General features: G+C 36.8%; 1 protein-coding gene and 1 pseudogene across 1 annotated transcript; both read left to right on the top strand.

Annotated features, from left to right (window-relative positions):
* The first annotated feature begins 381 nt into the window (after window positions 1-381).
* Window positions 382-824, top strand: LOC132357413 (small ribosomal subunit protein eS26-like; annotated as a pseudogene).
* A 3,057-nt stretch (window positions 825-3,881) lies between these two features.
* Window positions 3,882-10,692, top strand: HMGN5 (high mobility group nucleosome binding domain 5). Its single transcript, XM_059911222.1, has 6 exons — window positions 3,882-4,020; window positions 5,768-5,797; window positions 6,343-6,372; window positions 6,621-6,674; window positions 8,474-8,611; window positions 9,932-10,692. Exons 1-6 carry the CDS (start codon window positions 4,006-4,008, stop codon window positions 10,625-10,627), a joined length of 963 nt encoding a protein of 320 aa, XP_059767205.1. The 5' UTR covers window positions 3,882-4,005; the 3' UTR covers window positions 10,628-10,692.
* The last annotated feature ends 9,554 nt before the right edge of the window (window positions 10,693-20,246 follow it).

The raw sequence follows: 20,246 nt of genomic DNA, 5'->3' as shown, positions 1-20,246 counted from the left end.
ATTGCATGCAAAGCTGTATATGGAGAAATACTTTGAATTATGCAACATATATATCATTTTAAGCTAGAATATATAGAACATTTGATGACCTCTTTTACCTTAACTGCCTAACATCCCTTTTCTCATAAATACTTAATACTTTCTTTTGGATTCTCTGTCTCAAACAATTTAATGTTGGTGTCTTTCCTTTATAATTGTTCATATCTTCCTGTGTCATTTCCCAGTGGTTACCAAATGGGCATGCTACAGCTCCTGTAAGTTTTGAGGATGGCAGTAGGCATTCTTAATACCCAGGAGAAATTAGAGAGCCCTGTGGAGAATTGTCCAGCAATTACCTTCATAGTCATGAATAAATAATTTAAAAAAGAGAAATAGCTCCTCTTTCACCTCCTCGCTTCCAAGATGACCAAGAAAAGAAGGAACAATGGTAGTGCCAAAAAGGGCCGCGGCCACGTGCAGCCTATTCGTTGTACCAACTATGCCCGTTGCGTGCCCAAGGATAAGGCTATTAAGAAGTTCGTCATTCGGAACATCGTAGAGGCCTCAGCCATCAGGGACATTTCCGAAGCGAGTGTTTTCGACGCCTATGTGCTTCCAAAGCTGTATGTGAAACTGCATTACTGCATGAGTTGTGCCATTCACAACAAGGTAGTTCAGGAATCGTTCTCAGAAAGCCCTGAAGGACCAAACACCTCCATCCCGATTTAGACCTGCTGGTGCTGCCCCACGACCTCCACCAAAGCCCATGTAAGGAGCTAAGTCCTTAAAGACTAAAGAAATACTGTTCCCTGGAAAGACAATAAAGTGGAAATTATACTTAAAAAAAAAAAGAAATAAGCCAATGTATTTTTTAAATGAGCCAAAAAAAAATTCTCACTTTGACAATTATACAAAAAAAAAATTAAGGAATAATTTATCAATTTTAGAAAAATAGTTTTTAAAGTTAGCAAATTCTATAGGAGGTATGTAGAGTGTAATGTGCTAAGAAAATATTTAGGTAAGGAGAAATAAGTATACAAAATTTTAAATCAACATGAAGTTATACGACTGAGTGGTTGGGGAGAAAATAGAAAATATCAAAGCTTGCTTGTGTCATATGAGTGGTACAATTTAAATTCTATAGTGTAACAAGAAGGTAGAATCTTTTAGGGCTGAAATGATTGGATAAGGCTTTTGTCAAAGAAGTGATATTTGACTTGGGTCTGAACAGTTTGATAGACATTTGATAAGCAGAGATATAAGACAATGGGGCTGCAATCAGAGGTAAAAATATAGCAAAGGCAAAAAGCCTAGGGCAGGTTGGTTTCTACAAAAGACTACCCTGGTTAATGGTTGGAAAAAAGAACATGGTGGTGGGGGTCAGAAATTAGAGAAATGTTTCAACCTTAGAAAATTTTTGTATGCATGCATGACTATTGTTTCAATCTGATAGGACATAAATCACAGATGCAACAGGTTAGACTGCAAGGAAGGGAAATGGACCAAAAAAGAAAATTGCTCACAAACTTAAGAGGAATCTTAGACCCCACTGACCTGCACGTTTCTTCTTTGCCTCCAAACTAAGCCTTACCTCCCAAGACTCCTCGCGATCATTTATTTCAATCCACCTGGACTAGTCATTCTGTTCACTGAACAAGTACAAAGATTTCCTGCCTCTGCATTTGCTATAATAGTCTATCCAACGGTTCAGAGCCAAGTCAAATACTACCTCCTCAACAAAAACCTTCTCCAGTGATCTCAGTCTTAAACCATAGTTCTCATCTGTTTTATTATTGAACTTAGATTGTACCACTCACATGATACAAGCAACCCTGATTTATAAATGTTTGCATTTGCTTGCTTTATCCTACACAATTATAAAAGTTCTTAAGGGCAGAAACCATGTAATGCAACTTTGCATACCACAGCGTTTTGCAGTTTCACAGGCTAGTCTATAAAATCAAAATCCAACTCACAAAATAATGCTAAATACGAATTTGTTGAGTGTGTTCCAGTGTTGACACATTTTTCATTCTCTTCATGTTTCTCCTTATCCTTATGAAGCAATCCTTATATTGAACCCAAATTTTATGTTTACCTTCTAACTCTTGGAAAATAAAATGATTGAAACACATCTAGGCTCACCCAGTAATGCCTTCACCATAAGAGTTAAAGAGGCATCTAGAGAATCTAGGGATGATCCCAATAACTGTGGGGAAAGGAAGCAATTTAAATGTCTTTCTGATTTACCTACTTGAATCAGAATGTAATATGAGGTTGGAGGAGGGAAATTGAGCTGAAAACAGTCTTTACTACCTGATCTGTTTAATTCCACACTGTAGGTGCTGGGGAAGAATGGGTAAAGGTAAAAATGATGGGTTCTTCTGTTAGGCTGTATTTTAGTTTGAAGGGATGGTTTGGTATTCTAAAGCAGCTATGAATATTTTTAAAACTGATGATTGCAATTTTTTAATCCACATGAACACAAATGGATTTATTCCTTTAAGTAACTGTTCAAAGGGTTAATTTCCTTTTTTTGATTAACCTTCCAGCATAGGGATTTCGTCTGTGGTTGAAACAAGTTTAAACCCAATTAGCTGTTACAAAAACCAAAGTAAGGCATTGGGAAAAGGTGCTTCAGGATCCTACATTTTTACGCATAAGTATCCACAAGTACCTCATTCACCAATCCCCACCCCCACTCTCACAAACTTTAGGTCTCAGAAACTAACTTGGGAATGCAGATAGAAGCCTCTTTTAGAGTAGAAAGCTACCTAATGATGGCTAGGACTAGGGTGACATTAGGGGGCACTCTCCTTAGGCACAAATTATAAGAGGCACCCCAAAACTCGATAATGAAGATAAATTTTTAAAGCACTATTTTAAAGACCTAACTAATGCAAAAAAAGTCCATGATGAACAAACTATCAATTTTAAATAAAATCAAGATCTTGCCCTGCACTTGCATGATTCACCTCAATTGCCTCATCCTAATCTCCTGAGTTTGGGGCACATACTTAAATTTGCACCAGAGGTGAGTGCTTTAATTGCTTTATCCGAGTCCAGGCTCTTGAGTCCTAAACACTTTCATGTATGGCACCTTCCCGAGTCCCTTCACTAAATGCCACCTTTGGATTCATAATCCTTGTATCAGCACTTGTCCTCGGGATAGACCTCTGTTATTACAAACCTCACGCGGGGTCCCATTGAATTCCTGGTGGACTCCCACCAAGTGGGATAATGGTATCTATCAAATGTCCCCACCTTCAGGTTCCTCCTGCTTGTACAGCTCCCAGTTTGTTGCTCTCCATTGGCGGAAGACGCGCCGTTTGGCACCCTGATCCTGCCAGGACTACAATTCTGCTTTGGCGGAAAGTTCCCACAACCTGAGAAACAGCTCCACTCTTTTCTACTTTCTGAATGAGTGCTCCTCTCAGTTCATCTACATCATTCTGCCAAAGGTAGAATGGAAAGACTGGAGCCTAGGCTCAATAATGTCCCTAAAGCACCTTGTCTCCAGGAAGTAAAGTGGGGCTTTTAGAGACCGTGGAGAAAGCAAGTGCAATGACTTTCGCCTGTCATTACTACATAAAAGGAAAAAAACAACAACAAAAAACGATCAAGACAATTCCAGCTTTCCCGCCGGTTTTATGCTTCAGCACTTTGCATCCACGAAGTCTGGGGTCTCCTCTACCCCACCAGCGGTCGGAGCTGGCAGAGTACGAGGGCTTCAGGCAAGTCCGTGGGCCACGCCCCCTGGGCTGGTCACCTCCCCTTATTGGCCTGACAGCCTGTCACTCCAATTTGGGTCCCACTCCTGCTAACCGTTCACGTAGTTCGGTTGCGTCTGGTGCGTTTAATGTTGCCAATAACGAGGGTTTTTTTTTTTTTTTTTTTTGGAGGCGAGCACAGGTCGTGCTGCAATTAGTTCATTCATTGAAAACTCAGTTGCTCTCCGAGCGGTCGGGTAGAGACTGCTTTCGGCTTTTTTCCTGCTGTTAAGATCTCCTCTAGAGAGCTGCAACAATGCCCAAAAGAAAGGTAAGTGAAATAGGAAGACAGAAGGGGGATTAGCGACTGAAATACATATTTCCTAATCGGCAGAGTTTTTTTTTAAAGCATTTTGGCTTCTAGTTCGATTTTGTGATGTGTTGAATGGAAGGGGAGGGAAGGGCAAATATCGGTTGGTGTAAGGTTGAGGATGGTCTCTCACGCAACTAGTAGTTCACTTTTGGCTTGTTTTGTTTAAGGGTAAGAATCACTTGAGAGGTGTCTCCATGCTGAATTACAAACAGCCATAGAGCTGTGCTGTCGCTTCCTACCCCACCCCCCCTTCCTCCGCTTACCCTATTGGAGAAGACTTCTCCCAACCACACTTCCAGGCACTAGTTTCCTCCTCAGCCTCCAGCTTTTCTCCGGGAACCGTCCAGTTTGGGGGAACGAAAGCCATGGCTTTCTCCCGCATTTGCCTTTGTTCTTCCCGTTTTCTTTTTCCTTTTTTTCCCTCCTCCGCTTCTTGTCATGCCAGATGGCTATGCAATGGTAATCCTGTGCCATTAGGCGGCGCAGACTTCAAACTGTCCTAGAGAAGGGAGAGATTCACAGCTGTAATTAACAACTTTGGAGCTGAGAGATCTGGGACTCTCCAAGCTCACTCACTGTCTAAAGGTGGAAGGATGATAAGAGAAATGGGTCAGATAAACTATTGCTGATGTTAGGGTAGCATGGATTTGTTCACTTTAGACGCGCAGAATTGATATGAGCTATTCAAGGGCTACAAGTCTCCTGCAAACCCTCACTTAAAAGATCGTGGTTTCTCTCTTGGACGGGAAATAAATTCACGCTCGGTGTTGGTTTGTTTTTTTTTTGGGGGGGGGGGAGGGAGTTCCCTTAGAAGTGAAATCAATCGCTGTTTCGTTGCTTGATAAAATTGTAAAACACTGTGCTAAGTAAGGCGTTATGATTGTTTTGGTACTATTCCTATCTATTCGTCCGCCTTCCATATTTTTAGAACATAGGAATAAGACTGAAATTCCCCGGTGCTCTGGCGCTGTATGACTCGTGCAATAGCTCGATAATTCCCAGGCTAAAGGACTGCTCAGATACGGAAAGCAATGGTTTCTAATCAACATCCCCCTGCCTGAGATTCCCGCCGCTGCGCTTTTCTAGGCTTGTGCAATGGGTCTTGCTATTTTACAGAGCTGACAGCAACCTTGTAGCAGGTAGTGGCGGGAAGTTTTAAAATCCGCAGCCGGCTTCTCAGAATAACGCATTGACGTTGTAACAAAGAGGGTCCCCCCACACCAGGGCATTGTGGGGGTTGTAGTTGTTGTATGCACAACTTGGAGGGGAGACTAGTCCATTTAGAAGAGAGGATCAGATAAGTACAATTGCATCTCGAGCATAAAGCTAAACAGACAGGGAGATTGCATGAAGCTCCGCCTTCATTCTGCCCGCCCCCACACTTTTTGGCTTTAACCCTGGCTACAACAGGTGGATTTTAAAATTAAAAAGGTTTGTTTTTAGGAGATGCAATTTACACAAAAGGATGAAATTGACTATCAGTTGTATAAACTTACGTCTTGGGAATTCATTTGCATCTTGGTGCACATTTGCGCTTTAGTAGACAGCATGCTACTAGGCACTAACACGTGGCTACTTGAGCAGGAATCCAAGAAAAAGGCAAGCTGTTATATTGCAATTGCAATCTATAGGCAATATTTTCGGATCTATCAGTATATGTTTATATCGATGACCTTATTTCTGTGTGGTTTTCTCCCCTGTATAGGTTGAAGGTCAAGGTGATATGAGGCAGGAGGTGAGTTTCTTTAGTTTTAGAATCTGAAAAAATTCACTTGGTTTATAAACTTGACACATAAGCAGCTAAAAACTAAATGCTGGTTAGTATATTTGTACCATATGCGTACCAATATGGTATGCCAGTGAGCTCTCTCAGAAATATAGTAGGTATTGAAAACTCCAAACTCCATGGAACTTAGGACCTTGTGCTTAAGATCTGGAGAGAGCTTCTTCCTTTTAAGCCAAAGAATTGCTTTGTCAGTTTGCAAGAAGGGGCTGTATTTTCATTTCTAAATATACTCCTTGTTACTAGCCATTTGTGTTCATTTAGCCTAGCAATTGAAATTTAATTTGGGATTCTTTTTTCCTTAGCTGTATGAAGGGTCCAGAGGAGGGAAAAATCAAAACTTTTATTTTTACTATGATATTTTTTAATCAAGTACACAATGCTTCTTAATGACAATATATACGTAGTGGTACACTGAATATTTTCACCACAATATAAATATTTCTAGTTTTGTGTATCCATAATTCTCTTAACTGATAATTATTTTTAACTTATAGCCAAAGAGAAGATCAGCCAGACTGTCTGCTGTAAGTAGTCTTTTTAAAAAGCTGCCCATGTATTGTAAAATGTAATTTTAAAATTCAGAGAATCCTAGACAATACTAGTTATTTAATACAAGATTTGTTTTTGATGTTTTAAGAAAAACTTTCTCACCAAGGAAATGTTTTTATCTTAGTGTTCAGTTTGAACTATACCCATTTATTTTAATTAAGAGGCTGAATTTCATTGTTAGTGATCTGTCTTCAATTATGATTTCTTCCTTCTTTACCCCCAGTTGCCTGTGCCCATTACACCAGAGTTGAAGTCCAAAAGAACATCAACTCCAAGGGTAAATATTCAGCATGCAATGTTGAGAGAAGCTTGCTTTTCTTCAGAAATAGTTTTTTGGAAAGGCATACAGTTGATCATTTTGCTTTATTTTCTTTTCAGTTAGTGATATATTACATTATACATTACACCATATGGTACATGTCAGCCCTTTGAGTCAGAAATATTTGTTTGTGTTCTGTGGTTTTCTGCTGTGTTTCGGCATTTTCATTAGGAAGAGACAAAACAAAATTTTAGTTGGCTAGACCCATAAAACATACGTGCTTTTGACGTCATATAGTCATAATACCAGTACTCCTGGGGAAACAAAAGGTGTAAACTCTAGTAACCAAAGTAATGCTTTGTGATAATAATAGTAACTAACATTTGATAATACTTTACAGTTTGCAAAGTGCTTTCACATACATTATTTTCAAATACACACAGTTGATCTCATATAGGCTTCTGTGCTCTAATGTTGTGGTTAAAGACATTAGAAATAGCCTCAATATTAAGTTCACTTTTTCCCCTATATTTATATTTATTTATTTATGTGTAAATATGTGTGAATGTAATATGACTGTATTTCTTTTTTAGAACTGGTTTATTGAGGTATGATTGATGTTTTAAGGATAAGTTGAATTCTTAACATCATAAAATGTTAAAGCTAGGAGGAACGTTAGAGATCATCTAATCCCATCATTTTGTGGTTGAAGAAACTAACTTACAGTTGTATTCATAAAATGCTTTGAAATACTTCATTACAAGATATTGCTAAAACTATGGCCATAGGTTTAGTAATCATAGTAAGTGACAACTGAAGAGAAAGGTTCTTTTTGGTTTTTCTCTATTTTGCATTTCCTTGTCACTATTTATAAAATTAAGTACTCAATTTATAAGTTGTTAAAATAGTAAACATAGTTTATTTCCTTTCAAAATAAAAGACAGTGATAGAATAAAACAGATAATATATAATCATGGACTTTAAAACACTTTACCCTCCTTGGCTCTCATTTTCTCATGTATTAAAAGAATAAAACATATCTATATTGCATTTTTCAGTTTCTAAAGTAATTTCACATATATTTTATCATTTGCTCCTTATTACATCCCTGTAGGTAGGTGGTATTACTCTCTCTTACATATGAAGAAATAAACACAAAGAGATTTCTGCTTTTGCTCAGGATCACATCAAGTAAGAAACAGATCCAGATTTAAAACACATGTTAGCTGGCCCCTGAACCCAGTGCTCTTTCTACTACATACACACTTAGCCAAAGAGCTTTCTTGGTAAAGAAATTATGATTCAAGTCATTCAGAAACTTGTAGACCCAAATATTGAATCACTAATGTCCCCAGGTGACCTCTTTCAAATATATCTAAATTGCTGCTCTCTCTAACATAGTATTTCTCTTAATTATTACCAATGGAGGCTCTGCAGTCAAAAACCCTGTTGCTAATTATTAAACATGACAGGGATAAACTGGTCCCCTCTAGTCAAAGAAAGTCAATTTATCAAAGTGTAACCTGATGCTAGCAATTGGCCCTGAGTAGCCACTGGTCAACATTCTAACTTGTTATTTCTCACCTAAAAGAAACTTTCTTTGATTTATATCAGGAATATTATTCATTTTAATACCATTTCAGGTTTATAATGACACTGAAAGTGTCAAGTGATAATTTTGTTGATATTAAGTTTATATGGATATTTTAAAGCTTTTCCATAAATTATTACAACAGCTGGTAAAATAACGGGCCATTTAATCAACACACTAGTTAAATTGTGTATTTATTTTTTTATTGTTCTGTGTTGCTGGACAGAAAATGAAGACAAAAAATGATATGATGGAAAAAAACACAGATGCAAGTGCCAAAGCCATAGCTGAAACCAAGAAAGAAGTTGTTAAAGAAGAATACAACAGTGAAACTGCTGAAAATGGAGAAGCCAACATTATAGAGGTATCTTCCAATATTAACAATTTTGTCCACTTGAAAGTTTAACAATGGGTGCAACTGAAAGAAATCTTGTTTGTCTTGTAGTTTAAACATTGAAAAACATTAAATGAGTATGGCTCCATAGTGTCAGTCTGTCCAGGCTGCTGTAACAAAATACCACAGATGGGTGGCTTATAAACAACAGAAATTTATTTCTCACAGTTCTGAAGGCTGGGAAATCCAAGATCAAGGCACCAGCATTTTTGGTGTCTGATGAAGACCTGCTTCCTGGTTATGGATGGCAGTTTTCTCACTGTGTCCTGACGTGATAGAAAGGGTGAGAGAGCTCTCTGGGGCCTCTTTTATAAGGACATAAATCCTTTTCATGAGGGCTCTACTCTGATGACCTTAATCACCTCCCATAGGCCCCACCTCCAAATATGATCACATTGGAAATTAGGTTTTATCATATGAATTTTGGAGGACACAAACATTCTGTTTATAACATATAGTATAATGGTATCTAAGGGGAAAAGAAAGAAAACAAATTTAAAATTTGAGAATTTACAGGTATGGGTAGTGGGAGCAGTGGGTTAGCATTGATATTAATAGAACAATGCCAGAGATTATGACTTATTAATAATCTAATCACTGTCTTATTAAATACAGACCAATCCTCTATTGCTTTTGTCAGCACATGGGCTATTTGTAAATACCTTTTCAAGATCATATATGTTTCTTCTATCCTCTTCAGATTGCAAAACAAATCATTATGTATGTTTCCAATAGGTCTTGCTTTACATATTTAGCATACCACATTTCTAGGTATTGTAGTTAAAAAAAAAATGAGAATGGGATTTAGTGCCAAATCTATAAACCAGACCTATGCATGTAGGGAAAATCTTTTGTAAGTGATCCTATGATATATGGTAGAAGACTTTTCAAGTAACTTTTTACAAAGTAGACCTAAATCTCACCATTATAGAAATAAAACGTATTATTTCTTCAAGGAATATATTTTGTTTACATACATGCTACTCATTTTTTCTGTATTTACTCTGTTTCCTCATATTTGTAATGAAAATTATTTATATGAACAAGTTTCCCTGAATTTATTGTTCCAAATATCTATTTGTGCATGTTTGTGTGGAGATATTTTAATTAATCCTATTTCTTATAAGGTTTCCTTATGATGTGTTGTTTAGGAGGCCTTTTCCACAGGAAAATTACTTTCTTATAGATGAAGTATCATTTTTTCCATAAAACAGATATAATCCTAAGTACTTAGGGGAAATGTTTCCAAATTTACAAATATAATCTTGGCTTTTTTCTCAATACATATAGACACCAGCTCCTGAAAAAGAAATAGAGGAAATAAAAGAAGAAAAAATTGAAGATATCAAAGAAGAAAGAGGAGAAAAGAAAGAAACAGTGGCAGCAGAAGGAAAAGAAGATGAAAAAGAAGATCAGAAAGGAGATGGAGAAGATCAAAACAAGGAAGAAGAGAAAGGAGAAGATGGAAGAGGGAAAGAATATGAAAAAGAAGATGAAGGTGGAAAAGAGGAAGAAGACAAGAAAGACACAGGAGATGAAAAGGAGGGTGAAGATGGAAAAGGGAAAGGAGAAGATGGCAAAGAGGGAGAAGATGAAAAAGAGAAAGGAGATGAAAAAGAGAATGAAAATGGAAAGGAGAAAGGAGAAGATGGCAAAGAATCTGAAGATGGAAAAGATAAAGGAGAAGATGAAAAAAAGGGAGATGATAGAAAAGAGAAAGGAGATGGAAAAGAGAATGAAGACGGAAAAGAGGATGAAGATGGAAAGGGGGATGAAGGTGTAAATGAGAAAGAAGATGAAAAAGAGAAAGGAGAAGATGAAAAAAAGGAAGAAGGAAAAGAGGAAGAAAATGGAAAAGGAGACAGGAAAGATGGAGGAGATGGAAAAGAAGATGAAAGCAAGGCTGAAATTGGAAAAGAAATAGCTGAAAGAAAAGAGGTCAAAAAAGAAAATGGAAAAAAAGTAGAGTCTCAGAGTATTGTTTAAAGCTGCCCTATATGGTTTCATATTTTGGTAATATGTACCTTCATGTTGTAGTGTTAAGAGAGATGAATATTTTTATCAACTATTTTATAAACACAGCTTTTCTTTAGCATCAATTTAATTTCAAAACATCTTCATACTGGTTATTAGTCACAAATTTCCTAACATGAAACCTTTATTTATAAATTTTGTAATTATAATAGTGGAATATATAGAAAAAATATGTTTTCAACTTTGTCAGTGAATACACTTTTTCTGTAAGTTATGTGTTAAATCTTTGAATTTTAATTTTACTCCTATATGTGATAATTTCACAAAATGGAGAGATCCCAAAAGAATTTCCTCAAACATTCTTGTGGTTCTCTAGGTTACTTTTATAAAGAAGGTGAACTATTTTCATGTAATGCTAAGAATTAGAATTATCTTTCCCAAATATAACTTTGATATTAGCTTGGGAAAAAATAAAATTGTAATTCCATTTTTAAAAGAAATACAAATGTTTATTTCAGAAGGGCAGTTCTGACAATATGTGTATTCACAAAATTTTACTGGATTTATCTTAATAAAAATTATCTTCAAAGATTATTGTAGTTTGTTATAACTCCAAAAATCTAATTAGTGAAATATTATAATGCTTCATTTTTTCTATTGTGATGTTCACAAAAACATTAAAAATTTTTTTGCACTGAGATAAAATAAACATAACATAAAATTCACCATTTTAACCATTTCAAAATATACAATTCAGTGGTTTTACTACATTCACAATGTTGTGCAAACACTATCACTATCCACTATCTAATTACAGAATATTTTCATCACCAAAATAAGAAACAAAGTACCAATTAGCTGTCTATGTCCATTCCCCCCAACCGACCCCACCTCTGGTCTCTGGCAACTGTTAATTTATTTTCTGTCTCTATGGGTTTGCCTATTCTGGACACTTCGTATAAATGGAATCATGTGACATGTGGCCTTTTGTGTCTGGCTTCTTTCACTTAGCATAATTTTTCATGTTCACCCATGTTGTAGCATGTATCAGTATTTCATTTCTTTTTGTGGCTGAATAATATATTACACTACATTGTTTGTTGAAGAATATTTGAGTTGTTTCCATGCTTTGTCAATTATGAATAATGCTATGAACATTTATGTACAAGTTTTTGTGTACATGTATGTTTTCATTTCTCCTGATTATATACCTAGGAGTAGAACCACTATATTATTTTAGTAATTCTATGTTTAACTTTTTGAGGAACTTCCAGTTTTCCAAAGTGGCTTCAGCATTTTGTATTCTCACCAGCAATGTGTGAGTCTTCTACTTTCTCCACATCCTTGCCAACACTTGCTATTGTCTGTCATTTTTATTATAGAAATCCTAGTGGGGTGATTTGGGGGTGATCAAAATCATGGTAATTTTTGTTTGCATTTCCCTAATGATGTTGAGCATCTTCTCCTGTGTTTATTGGTGATTTGGATAACTTCTTTGGAGAAGTATCTAACAAAGCCTTAACCCATTTTTTACTTGGGCTGTCTTTTCAGTGCTGAGTTGTAAGATGTATATATTTTAGATAAAAGTACCTTATCAGATGTAATAATTTGCAAAAACTTTTTCCCATTCTATGGATTGGCTTTTATTTATTATTTTTAAATTTTTTATTGGGGCATAATTGTTTTACAATGTTGTGTTAGTTTCTGCTGTACATCAAAGTGAATCAGCTATATGTATACATATATCCCCTCTATTTTGGATTTCCTTCCCATTTAAGTCACCAGACAGCATTGAGTAGAGTTCCCGGTGCTATACAGCAGGTTCTCATCAGTTATCTATTTTATACATATTAGTGTATAATCCAAATCTCCCAATTCATCCCACCTCCCTTTCCCCCCTAGTGTTTATATGTTTGTTCTCTACGTCTGTGTCTCTATTTCTGCCTTGCAAGCAGGTTCATCTGTACCATATTTCTAGATTCCACATATATGTGTCAATATACGATGTTTTTCTCTTTCTGACTTACTTCACTCTGTATGACAGTCTCTAGGTCCATCCATGTCTCTAAAAATGACCCAATTTAGTTCCTTTTAATGGCTGAGTAATATTCCATTGTATGTATGTAGCACGTCTTCTTTATCCATCTGTCGATGGGCATTTAGTTTGCTTCCATGACCTGGTTATTGAAAATAGTGCTGCAATGAACATTGGTGTGCATGTATCTTTTTGAATTATGGTTTACTCTGGGTATATGCCCAGTAGTAGGATTGCTGGGTTATATGGTAATTTTATTTTTAGTTTTTTAAGGAACCTCCATACTGTTCTCCATTGTGGCTGTATCAGTTTACATTCCCACCAACAGTGCAAGAGCTTTCCCTTTTCTCCACACCCTCTACAGCATTTATTGTTTGTATATTTTTTTTGTTTCACACACACACACTGTATTTTATTTTTACACGAGATAAATAGACTGACACCAAGCATTGTACATGGATGACCACAACAAAAGCAACAATGATTGCAATTACCAAACATGAAACACACTCATACTATGTCATAATATTGACATTCAGTCCAGTAATCCTCCACTGTAACAGCTCCTTTACTTTGCAGTGAAAATTGATTTGTATATTCTTTGCCTCTGAGTCCTTGTCGGATTTCTTTTTTTTAATTCAAACAGAAAGTCACAAAAATTACACTCATCCTCATCAGTTCACTCAGTCCCATGTAATTAATTTTTTTTTCATCTTGATCGTTTGTTAGCACCTTTATGAGTTCATCAGTTTTTCATTAGAGTTCTGAAAATGCTTATTCATTCAGTTCAGCAGTACAGTCAGTTACCAGAAACCTGTACTTGTCAGAGTCTTTTCCATGAATTTCTTGAAGATGAAACCCTTTTATAGGAACATATTTGCAAAAGGATCAGAGTACACCCAGAACTGTCTATAAATGACAAAAGACTTAAAAATGACCACAGTTAAAGATTTCATGAAAGTTCATAATAATGCAGTTGACAAGAAAATTAGTTATTTCTGAGATATACATTTTAAAGTAATAACTAGGATTATGACTTACATTATACCAGAACATATAAGATTTTTAGAAATTTCATGTAATGTCTGAAACATTTATATTAACATATTTCCATACAAATAACCCAATGAAAGTTTAGTATTAGTTGTTTTGTTTGTTTGTTTGTTTTTATACTGCAGGTTCTGATTAGTCATCAATTTTGTACACATCAGTGTATACATATCAATCCCAATCTCCCAATTCAGCACACCACCATCCCCAAACCACCACAGTTTTCCCCCCTTGGTGTCCATATGTCCGTTCTCTACATCTGTGTCTCAACTTCTGCCCTGCCAACTGGCTCATCTGTACCATTTTTGTAAGTTCCACATACATGCATTAATATACGATATTTGTTTTTCTCTTTCTGACTTACTTCACTCTGTATGACAATCTCTAGATACATCCACGTCTAAACAAATGACTCAATTTCGTTCCTTTTTATGGCTGAGTAATATTCCATCGTATATATGTACCACATCTTCTTTATCCATTCGTCTGTTGATGGGCATTTAGGTTGATTCCATGACCTGTCTATTGTAAATAGTGCTGCAATGAACATTGGGGTGCATGTGTCTTTTTGAATTACAGTTTTCTCTGGGTATATGCCCACTAGTGGGACTGCTAGGTCATATGGTAATTCTATTTTTAGTTTTTTAAGGAACCTCCATATTGTTCTCCATAGTGGCTGTATCAATTTACATTCCCACCAACAGTGCAAGAGGGTTCCCTTTTCTCCACACCCTCTCCAGCATTTGTTGTTTGTAGATTTTCTGATGATGCCCATTCTAACTGGTGTGAGGTGATACCTCATTGTAGTTTTGATTTGCATTTCTGTAATAATTAGTGATGTTGAGCATCTTTTCATGTGCTTCGTGGCCGTCTATATGTCTTCTTTGGAGAAATGTCTATTTAGGTCTTCTGCCCATTTTTGGATTGGGGTGTTTGTTTCTTTAATATTGAGCTGAATGAGCTGTTTATATATTTTGGAGATTAATCCTTTGTCCATTGATTCGTTTGCAAATATTTTCTCCCATTCTGAGGGTTGTCTTTTCATCCTGTTTATGGTTTGCTTTGCTGTGCAAAAGCTTTGAAGTTTCATTAGGTCCCATTTGTTTATTTTTGTTTTTATTTCCATTACTCTAGGAGGTGGATCAAAAAAGATCTTGCTGTGATTTATGTCAAAGAGTGTTCTTCCTATGTTTTCCTCTAAGAGTTTTATAGTGTCCAGTCTTACATTTAGGTCTCGAATCCATTTTGAGTTTATTTTTGTGTATGGTGTTAGGGAGTATTCTAATTTCATTCTTTTACATGTAGCTGTCCAGTTTTCCCAGCACCACTTATTGAAGAGACTGTCTTTTCTCCATTGTATATCTTTGCCTCCTTTGTCATAGATTAGTTGACCATAGGTGCGTGGGTTTATCTCTGGGCTTTCTATCTTGTTCCATTGATCTATGTTTCTGTTTTGTGCCAGTACCATATTGTCATGATTACTGTAGCTTTGTAGTACAGTCTGAAGTCAGGGAGTCTGATTCCTCCAGCTCCTTTTGTTTCCCTCAAGACTGCTTTAGCTATTCGGGGTCTTTTTTGTCTCCATACAAATTTTAAGATGATTTGTTCTAGCTCCATAGAAAATGCCATTGGTAATTTGATAGGGATTGCACTGAATCTGTAGATTGCTTTGGGTAGTATAGTCATTTTCACAATGTTGATTCTTCCAATCCTAGAACATGGTATATCTCTCCATCTGTTGGTATCATCTTTAATTTCTTTCATCAGTGTCTTATAGTTTTCAGCATACAGGTATTTTGTCTCCCTAGATAGGTTTATTCCAAGGAATTTTATTCTTTTTGTTGCAATGGTAAATGGGAGTGTTTTCTTAATTACTCTTTCATATTTTTCATCATTAGTGTATAGGAATGCAAGAGATTTCTGTGCATTAAGTTTGTATCCTGCAACTTTACCCAATTCATTGATTAGCTTTAGGAGCTTTCTGGTGGCATTTTTAGGATTCTCTGTGTATAATATCATGTCATCTGCAAACAGTGACAGTTTTACTTCTTCTTTTCCAATTTGTATTCCTTTTCCTTCTCTGATTGCCGTGGCTAGGACTTCCAAAACTATGTTGAATAATAGTGGTGAGAGTGGACATCCTTGTCTCGTTCCTGATCTTAGAAGAAATGCTTTCAGTTTTCACCATTGAGAATGATGTTTGCTGTGGGTTTGTCATATATGGCCTTTATTAGGTTGAGGTAGGTTCCCTCTATGCCCACTTTCTGGAGAGTTTTTATCATAAATGGGTGTTGAATTTTGTCAAAAGCTTTTTCTGCATCTATTGAGATGATCATATGGTTTTTATTCTTCAATTTGTTAAAATGGTGTATCACATTGATTGATTTGTGTATATTGAAGAATCCATGCTTCCCTGGGATAAATCCCACTTGATCGTGGTGTATGATCCTTTTAATGTGTTGTTGGATTCTGTTTGCTAGTATTTTGTTGAGGATTTTTGCATCTATATACATCAGTGATATTGGTCTGTAATTTTCTTTTTTTGTAGTGTCTTTGTCTGGTTTTGGTATCAGGGTGATGTTGGCCTCATAGAATGAGTTTGGGAGTGTTCCTTCCTCTGCAATTTTTTGGAAGAGTTTGAGAAGGATGGGTGTTAGTTCTTCTCTAAATGTTTGATAGAATTCACCTGTGAAGCCATTTGGTCCTGGAATTTTGTTTGTTGGAAGATTTTTATTCACAGTTTCACTTTCATTACTTGTAATTGGCCTGTTCATATTTTCTATTTCTTCCTGGTTCAGTCTTGGAAGGTTATACCTTTCTAAGAATTTGTCCATTTCTTCCAGGTTGTCCATTTTATTGGCATAAAGTTGCTTGTAGTAGTCTCTTAGGATGCTTTGTATTTCTGCGGTGTCTGTTGTAACTTCTCCTTTTTCATTTCTCATTTTATTGATTTGAGTCCTCTCCCTCTTTTTCTTGATGAGTCTGGCTAATGGCTTATCAATTTTGTTTATCTTCTCAAAGAACCAGGTTTTAGTTTTATTGATCTTTGCTATTGTTTTCTTTGTTTCTATTTCATTTATTTCTGCTCTGATCTTTATGATTTCTTTCCTTCTGCTAACTTTGGGTTTTGTTTGTTCTTCTTTCTCTAGTTTCTTTAGGTGTAAGGTGAGATTGTTTACTTGAGATTTTTCTTGTTTCTTTAGGTAGGCTTGTATAGCTATAAACTTCCCTCTTAGAACTGCTTTTGCTGCATCCCATAGGTTTTGGGTCGTCGTGTTTTCATTGTCATTTGTCTCTAGGTATTTTTTGCTTTCCTCTTTGATTTTTTCAGTGATCTCTTGGTTATTTAGTAACGTATTGTTTAGCCTCCATGTGTTTGTGTTTTTTACGTTTTTTTCCCTGTAATTCATTTCTAATCTCATAGCGTTGTGGTCAGAAAAGATGATTCATATGATTTCAATTCTCTTAAATTTACTGAGGCTTGATTTGTGACCCAAGATGTGATCTATCCTGGAGAATGTTCCGTGCGCACTTGAGAAGAATGTGTAATCTGCTGTTTTTGGATGGAATGTCCTATATATATCAATTAAATCTATCTGGTCTACTGTGTCATTTAAAGCTTCTGTTTCCTTATTTATTTTCATTTTGGATGATCTGTCCATTGGTGTAAGTGAGGTGTTAAAGTCCCCCGCTATGATTGTGTTACTGTCGATTTCCTCTTTTATAGCTGTTAGCAGTTGCCTTATGTATTGAGGTGCTCGTATGTTGGGTGCATATATATTTATAATTGTTATATCTTCTTCTTGGATTGATCCCTTGATCATTATGTAGTGTCCTTCCTTGTCTCTTGTAACATTCTTTATTTTAAAGTCTATTTTATCTGATATGAGTATAGCTACTCCAGCTTTCTTTTGATTTCCATTTGTATGGAATATCTTTTTCCATCCCCTCACTTTCAGTCTGTATGTGTCCCTAAGTGTAAAGTGGGTCTCTTGTAGACAGCATATATATGGGTCTTATTTTTGTATCCATTCAGCAAGCCTGTGTCTTTTGGTTGGAGCATTTAATCCATTCACGTTTAAGGTAATTATCGATATGTATGTTCCTATGACCATTTTCTTAATTGTTTTGGGTTTGTTTTTGTAGGTCCTTTTCTTCTCTTGTGTTTCCCACTTAGAGAAGTTCCTTCAGCATTTGTTGTAGAGCTGTTTTGGTGGTGCTGAATTCTCGTAGCTTTTGCTTGTCTGTAAAGCTTTTGATTTCTCCATCAAATCTAAATGAGATCCTTGCTGGGTAGAGTAATCTTGGTTATAGGTTCTTCCCTTTCATCACTTTAAGTATATCATGCCCCTCCCTTCTGGCTTGTAGAGTTTCTGCTGAGAAATCAGCTGTTAACCTATGGGAGTTCCCTTGTCTGTTATTTGTCGTTTTTTCCTTGCTGCTTTCAATAATTTTTCTTTGTCTTTAATTTTTGCCACTTTGATTACTATGTGTCTCGGCGTGTTTCTCATTGTGTTTATCCTGTATGGGACGCTCTGCGTTTCCTGGACTTGGGTGGCTATTTCCTTTCCCATGTTAGGGACGTTTTCGACTATAATCTCTTCAAATATTTTCTCTGGTACTTTCTCTCTCTCTTCTCCTTCTGCCACCCCTATAACTTGAAAGTTGTTGTGTTTAGTGTTGTCCCAGAGGTCTGTTAGGCTGTCTTCATTTCTTTTCATTCTTTTTTCTTTTTTCTGTTCCGCAGCAGTGAATTCCACCATTCTGTCTTCCAGGTCACTTATCTGTTCTTCTGCCTCAGTTATTCTGCTATTGATTTCTTCTAGTGTAGTTTTCATTTCATTTATTGTATTCATCATCTCTGTTTGTTTGTTCTTTAATTCTTCTAGGTCTTTGTAAATCATTTCTTGCATCTTCTCAATCTTTGCCTCCATTCTTGTTCTGAGGTCCTGGATCATCTTCACTATCATTATTCTGAATTATTTTTTCTGGAAGGTTGCCTATCTCCACTTCATTTAGTTGTTTTTCTGGGGTTTTATCTTGTTCCTTCATCTGGTATATAGCCCTCTGCCTTTTCATCTTGTCTATCTTTCTGTAAATGTGGTTTTTGGTCCACAGGTTGCAGGATTGTAGTTTTTCTTGCTTCTGCTGTCTGCCCTCTGGTGGTTGAGGCTATCTAAGAAGCTTGATGGGAGGCTCTGGTGGTGGGTAGAGCTGACTGTTGCTGTGGAGGTCAGAGCTCCGTAAAACTTTAATCCACTTGACTGTTGATGGGTGGGGCTGGGTTCCCTCCCTGTTGGTTGTTTTGCCTGAGGCAACCCAACACTGGAGCCTACCTGGGCTATTTGGTGGGGCTAATTGCAGACTCTGGGAGGGCTCACGCCAAGGAGCACTTCCCAGAACCTCTGCTGCCAGTGTCCTTGTCCCCACAGTGAAACAGAGTCACCCCCCGCCTCTGCAGGAGACCCCCCAATACCAGCAGGTAGGTCTGGTTCAGTCTCCCCCAGGGTCACTGCTCCTTCCCCTGGGTCCCGATGCACACACTACTTTGTGTGTGCCCTCCAATAGTGGGGTCTCCTTTTTCCCCAGTCCTGTCAAAGTCCTGCAATCAATTCCCACTAGGCTTCAAAGTCTGATTCTCTAGGAATTCCTCCTCCCATTGCTGGACCCCCAGGTTGGGAAGTCTGACGTGGGGCTCAGAACCTTCACTCCCGTGGGTGAACTTCTCTGGTATAAGTGTTCGCCAGTCTGTGAGTCACCCACCCAGCAGTTATGGGATTTGATTTTACTCTGATTGCGCCCCTCCTACCGTCTCACTGTGGCTTCTCCTCTGTCCTCGGACATGGGTTATCCTCCTTGGTGAAGTCCAGTGTCTTCCTGTCGATGATTGTCCAGCAGCCAGTTGTGATTCTGGTGCTCTTGCAAGAGGGAATGAGAGTACGTCCTTCTACTCCACCATCTTGGTTAATATTTGTAGATTTTTTTGATGATGGCCATTCTGACCAGTGTGAGGTGATACCTCATTGTAGTTTTGATTTGCATTTCTCTAGTAATTAGTTATGTTGGGCATCTTCTCATGTGCTTATTAGTGATTTGGATAACTTCTTTGGAGAAATGTCTAACAAAGTCTTAACCCCTTTTTTACTTGTATTGTCTTTTTAGTACAGAGTTGTAAGACATGTATCTATTTTAGATACAAGTCCCTTATCAGATGTAATAATTTGCAAAATATTTTTCCCATTCTATGGGCTGTCTTTTAACTTTCTTGATAGTATCCTTTGATGCAGAGAATTTTTTTTATTTTGATTAAATCCAATTTATCTACTTTTTCTTTTGCTGTTTGTGTTTTTGGTGACATATCTAAGAATCTGTTACCAAACCCCAGGTCACAAAGATGTATACCCGTATGAAGAGTTTTATAATTTTATCTCTTGCATTTAAGGTTTTGATCCATCCTATGTTAAATTTTGTGTATGGTATGAAGTAGGTCCCAAATTCATTCATTTACAAGCACCATTTCTTGAAAAGACTATTTCCCCATTTGAT

Source organism: Balaenoptera ricei, chromosome X, assembly GCF_028023285.1.
Source record: "Balaenoptera ricei isolate mBalRic1 chromosome X, mBalRic1.hap2, whole genome shotgun sequence".
In the NCBI taxonomy this organism is placed as follows: domain Eukaryota; kingdom Metazoa; phylum Chordata; class Mammalia; order Artiodactyla; family Balaenopteridae; genus Balaenoptera; species Balaenoptera ricei.
Note: the sequence above shows the minus strand (reverse complement) of the source record. Positions and strands in the feature narration are given on the sequence as shown.

Coding starts and splice junctions, on each gene's coding strand:
- HMGN5 (XM_059911222.1), top strand. Junction 5,798..6,342: donor AAGGTGATATGAGGCAGGAG/GTGAGTTTCTTT, acceptor TTTAACTTATAG/CCAAAGAGAAGATCAGCCAG. Junction 8,612..9,931: donor GAGAAGCCAACATTATAGAG/GTATCTTCCAAT, acceptor CAATACATATAG/ACACCAGCTCCTGAAAAAGA.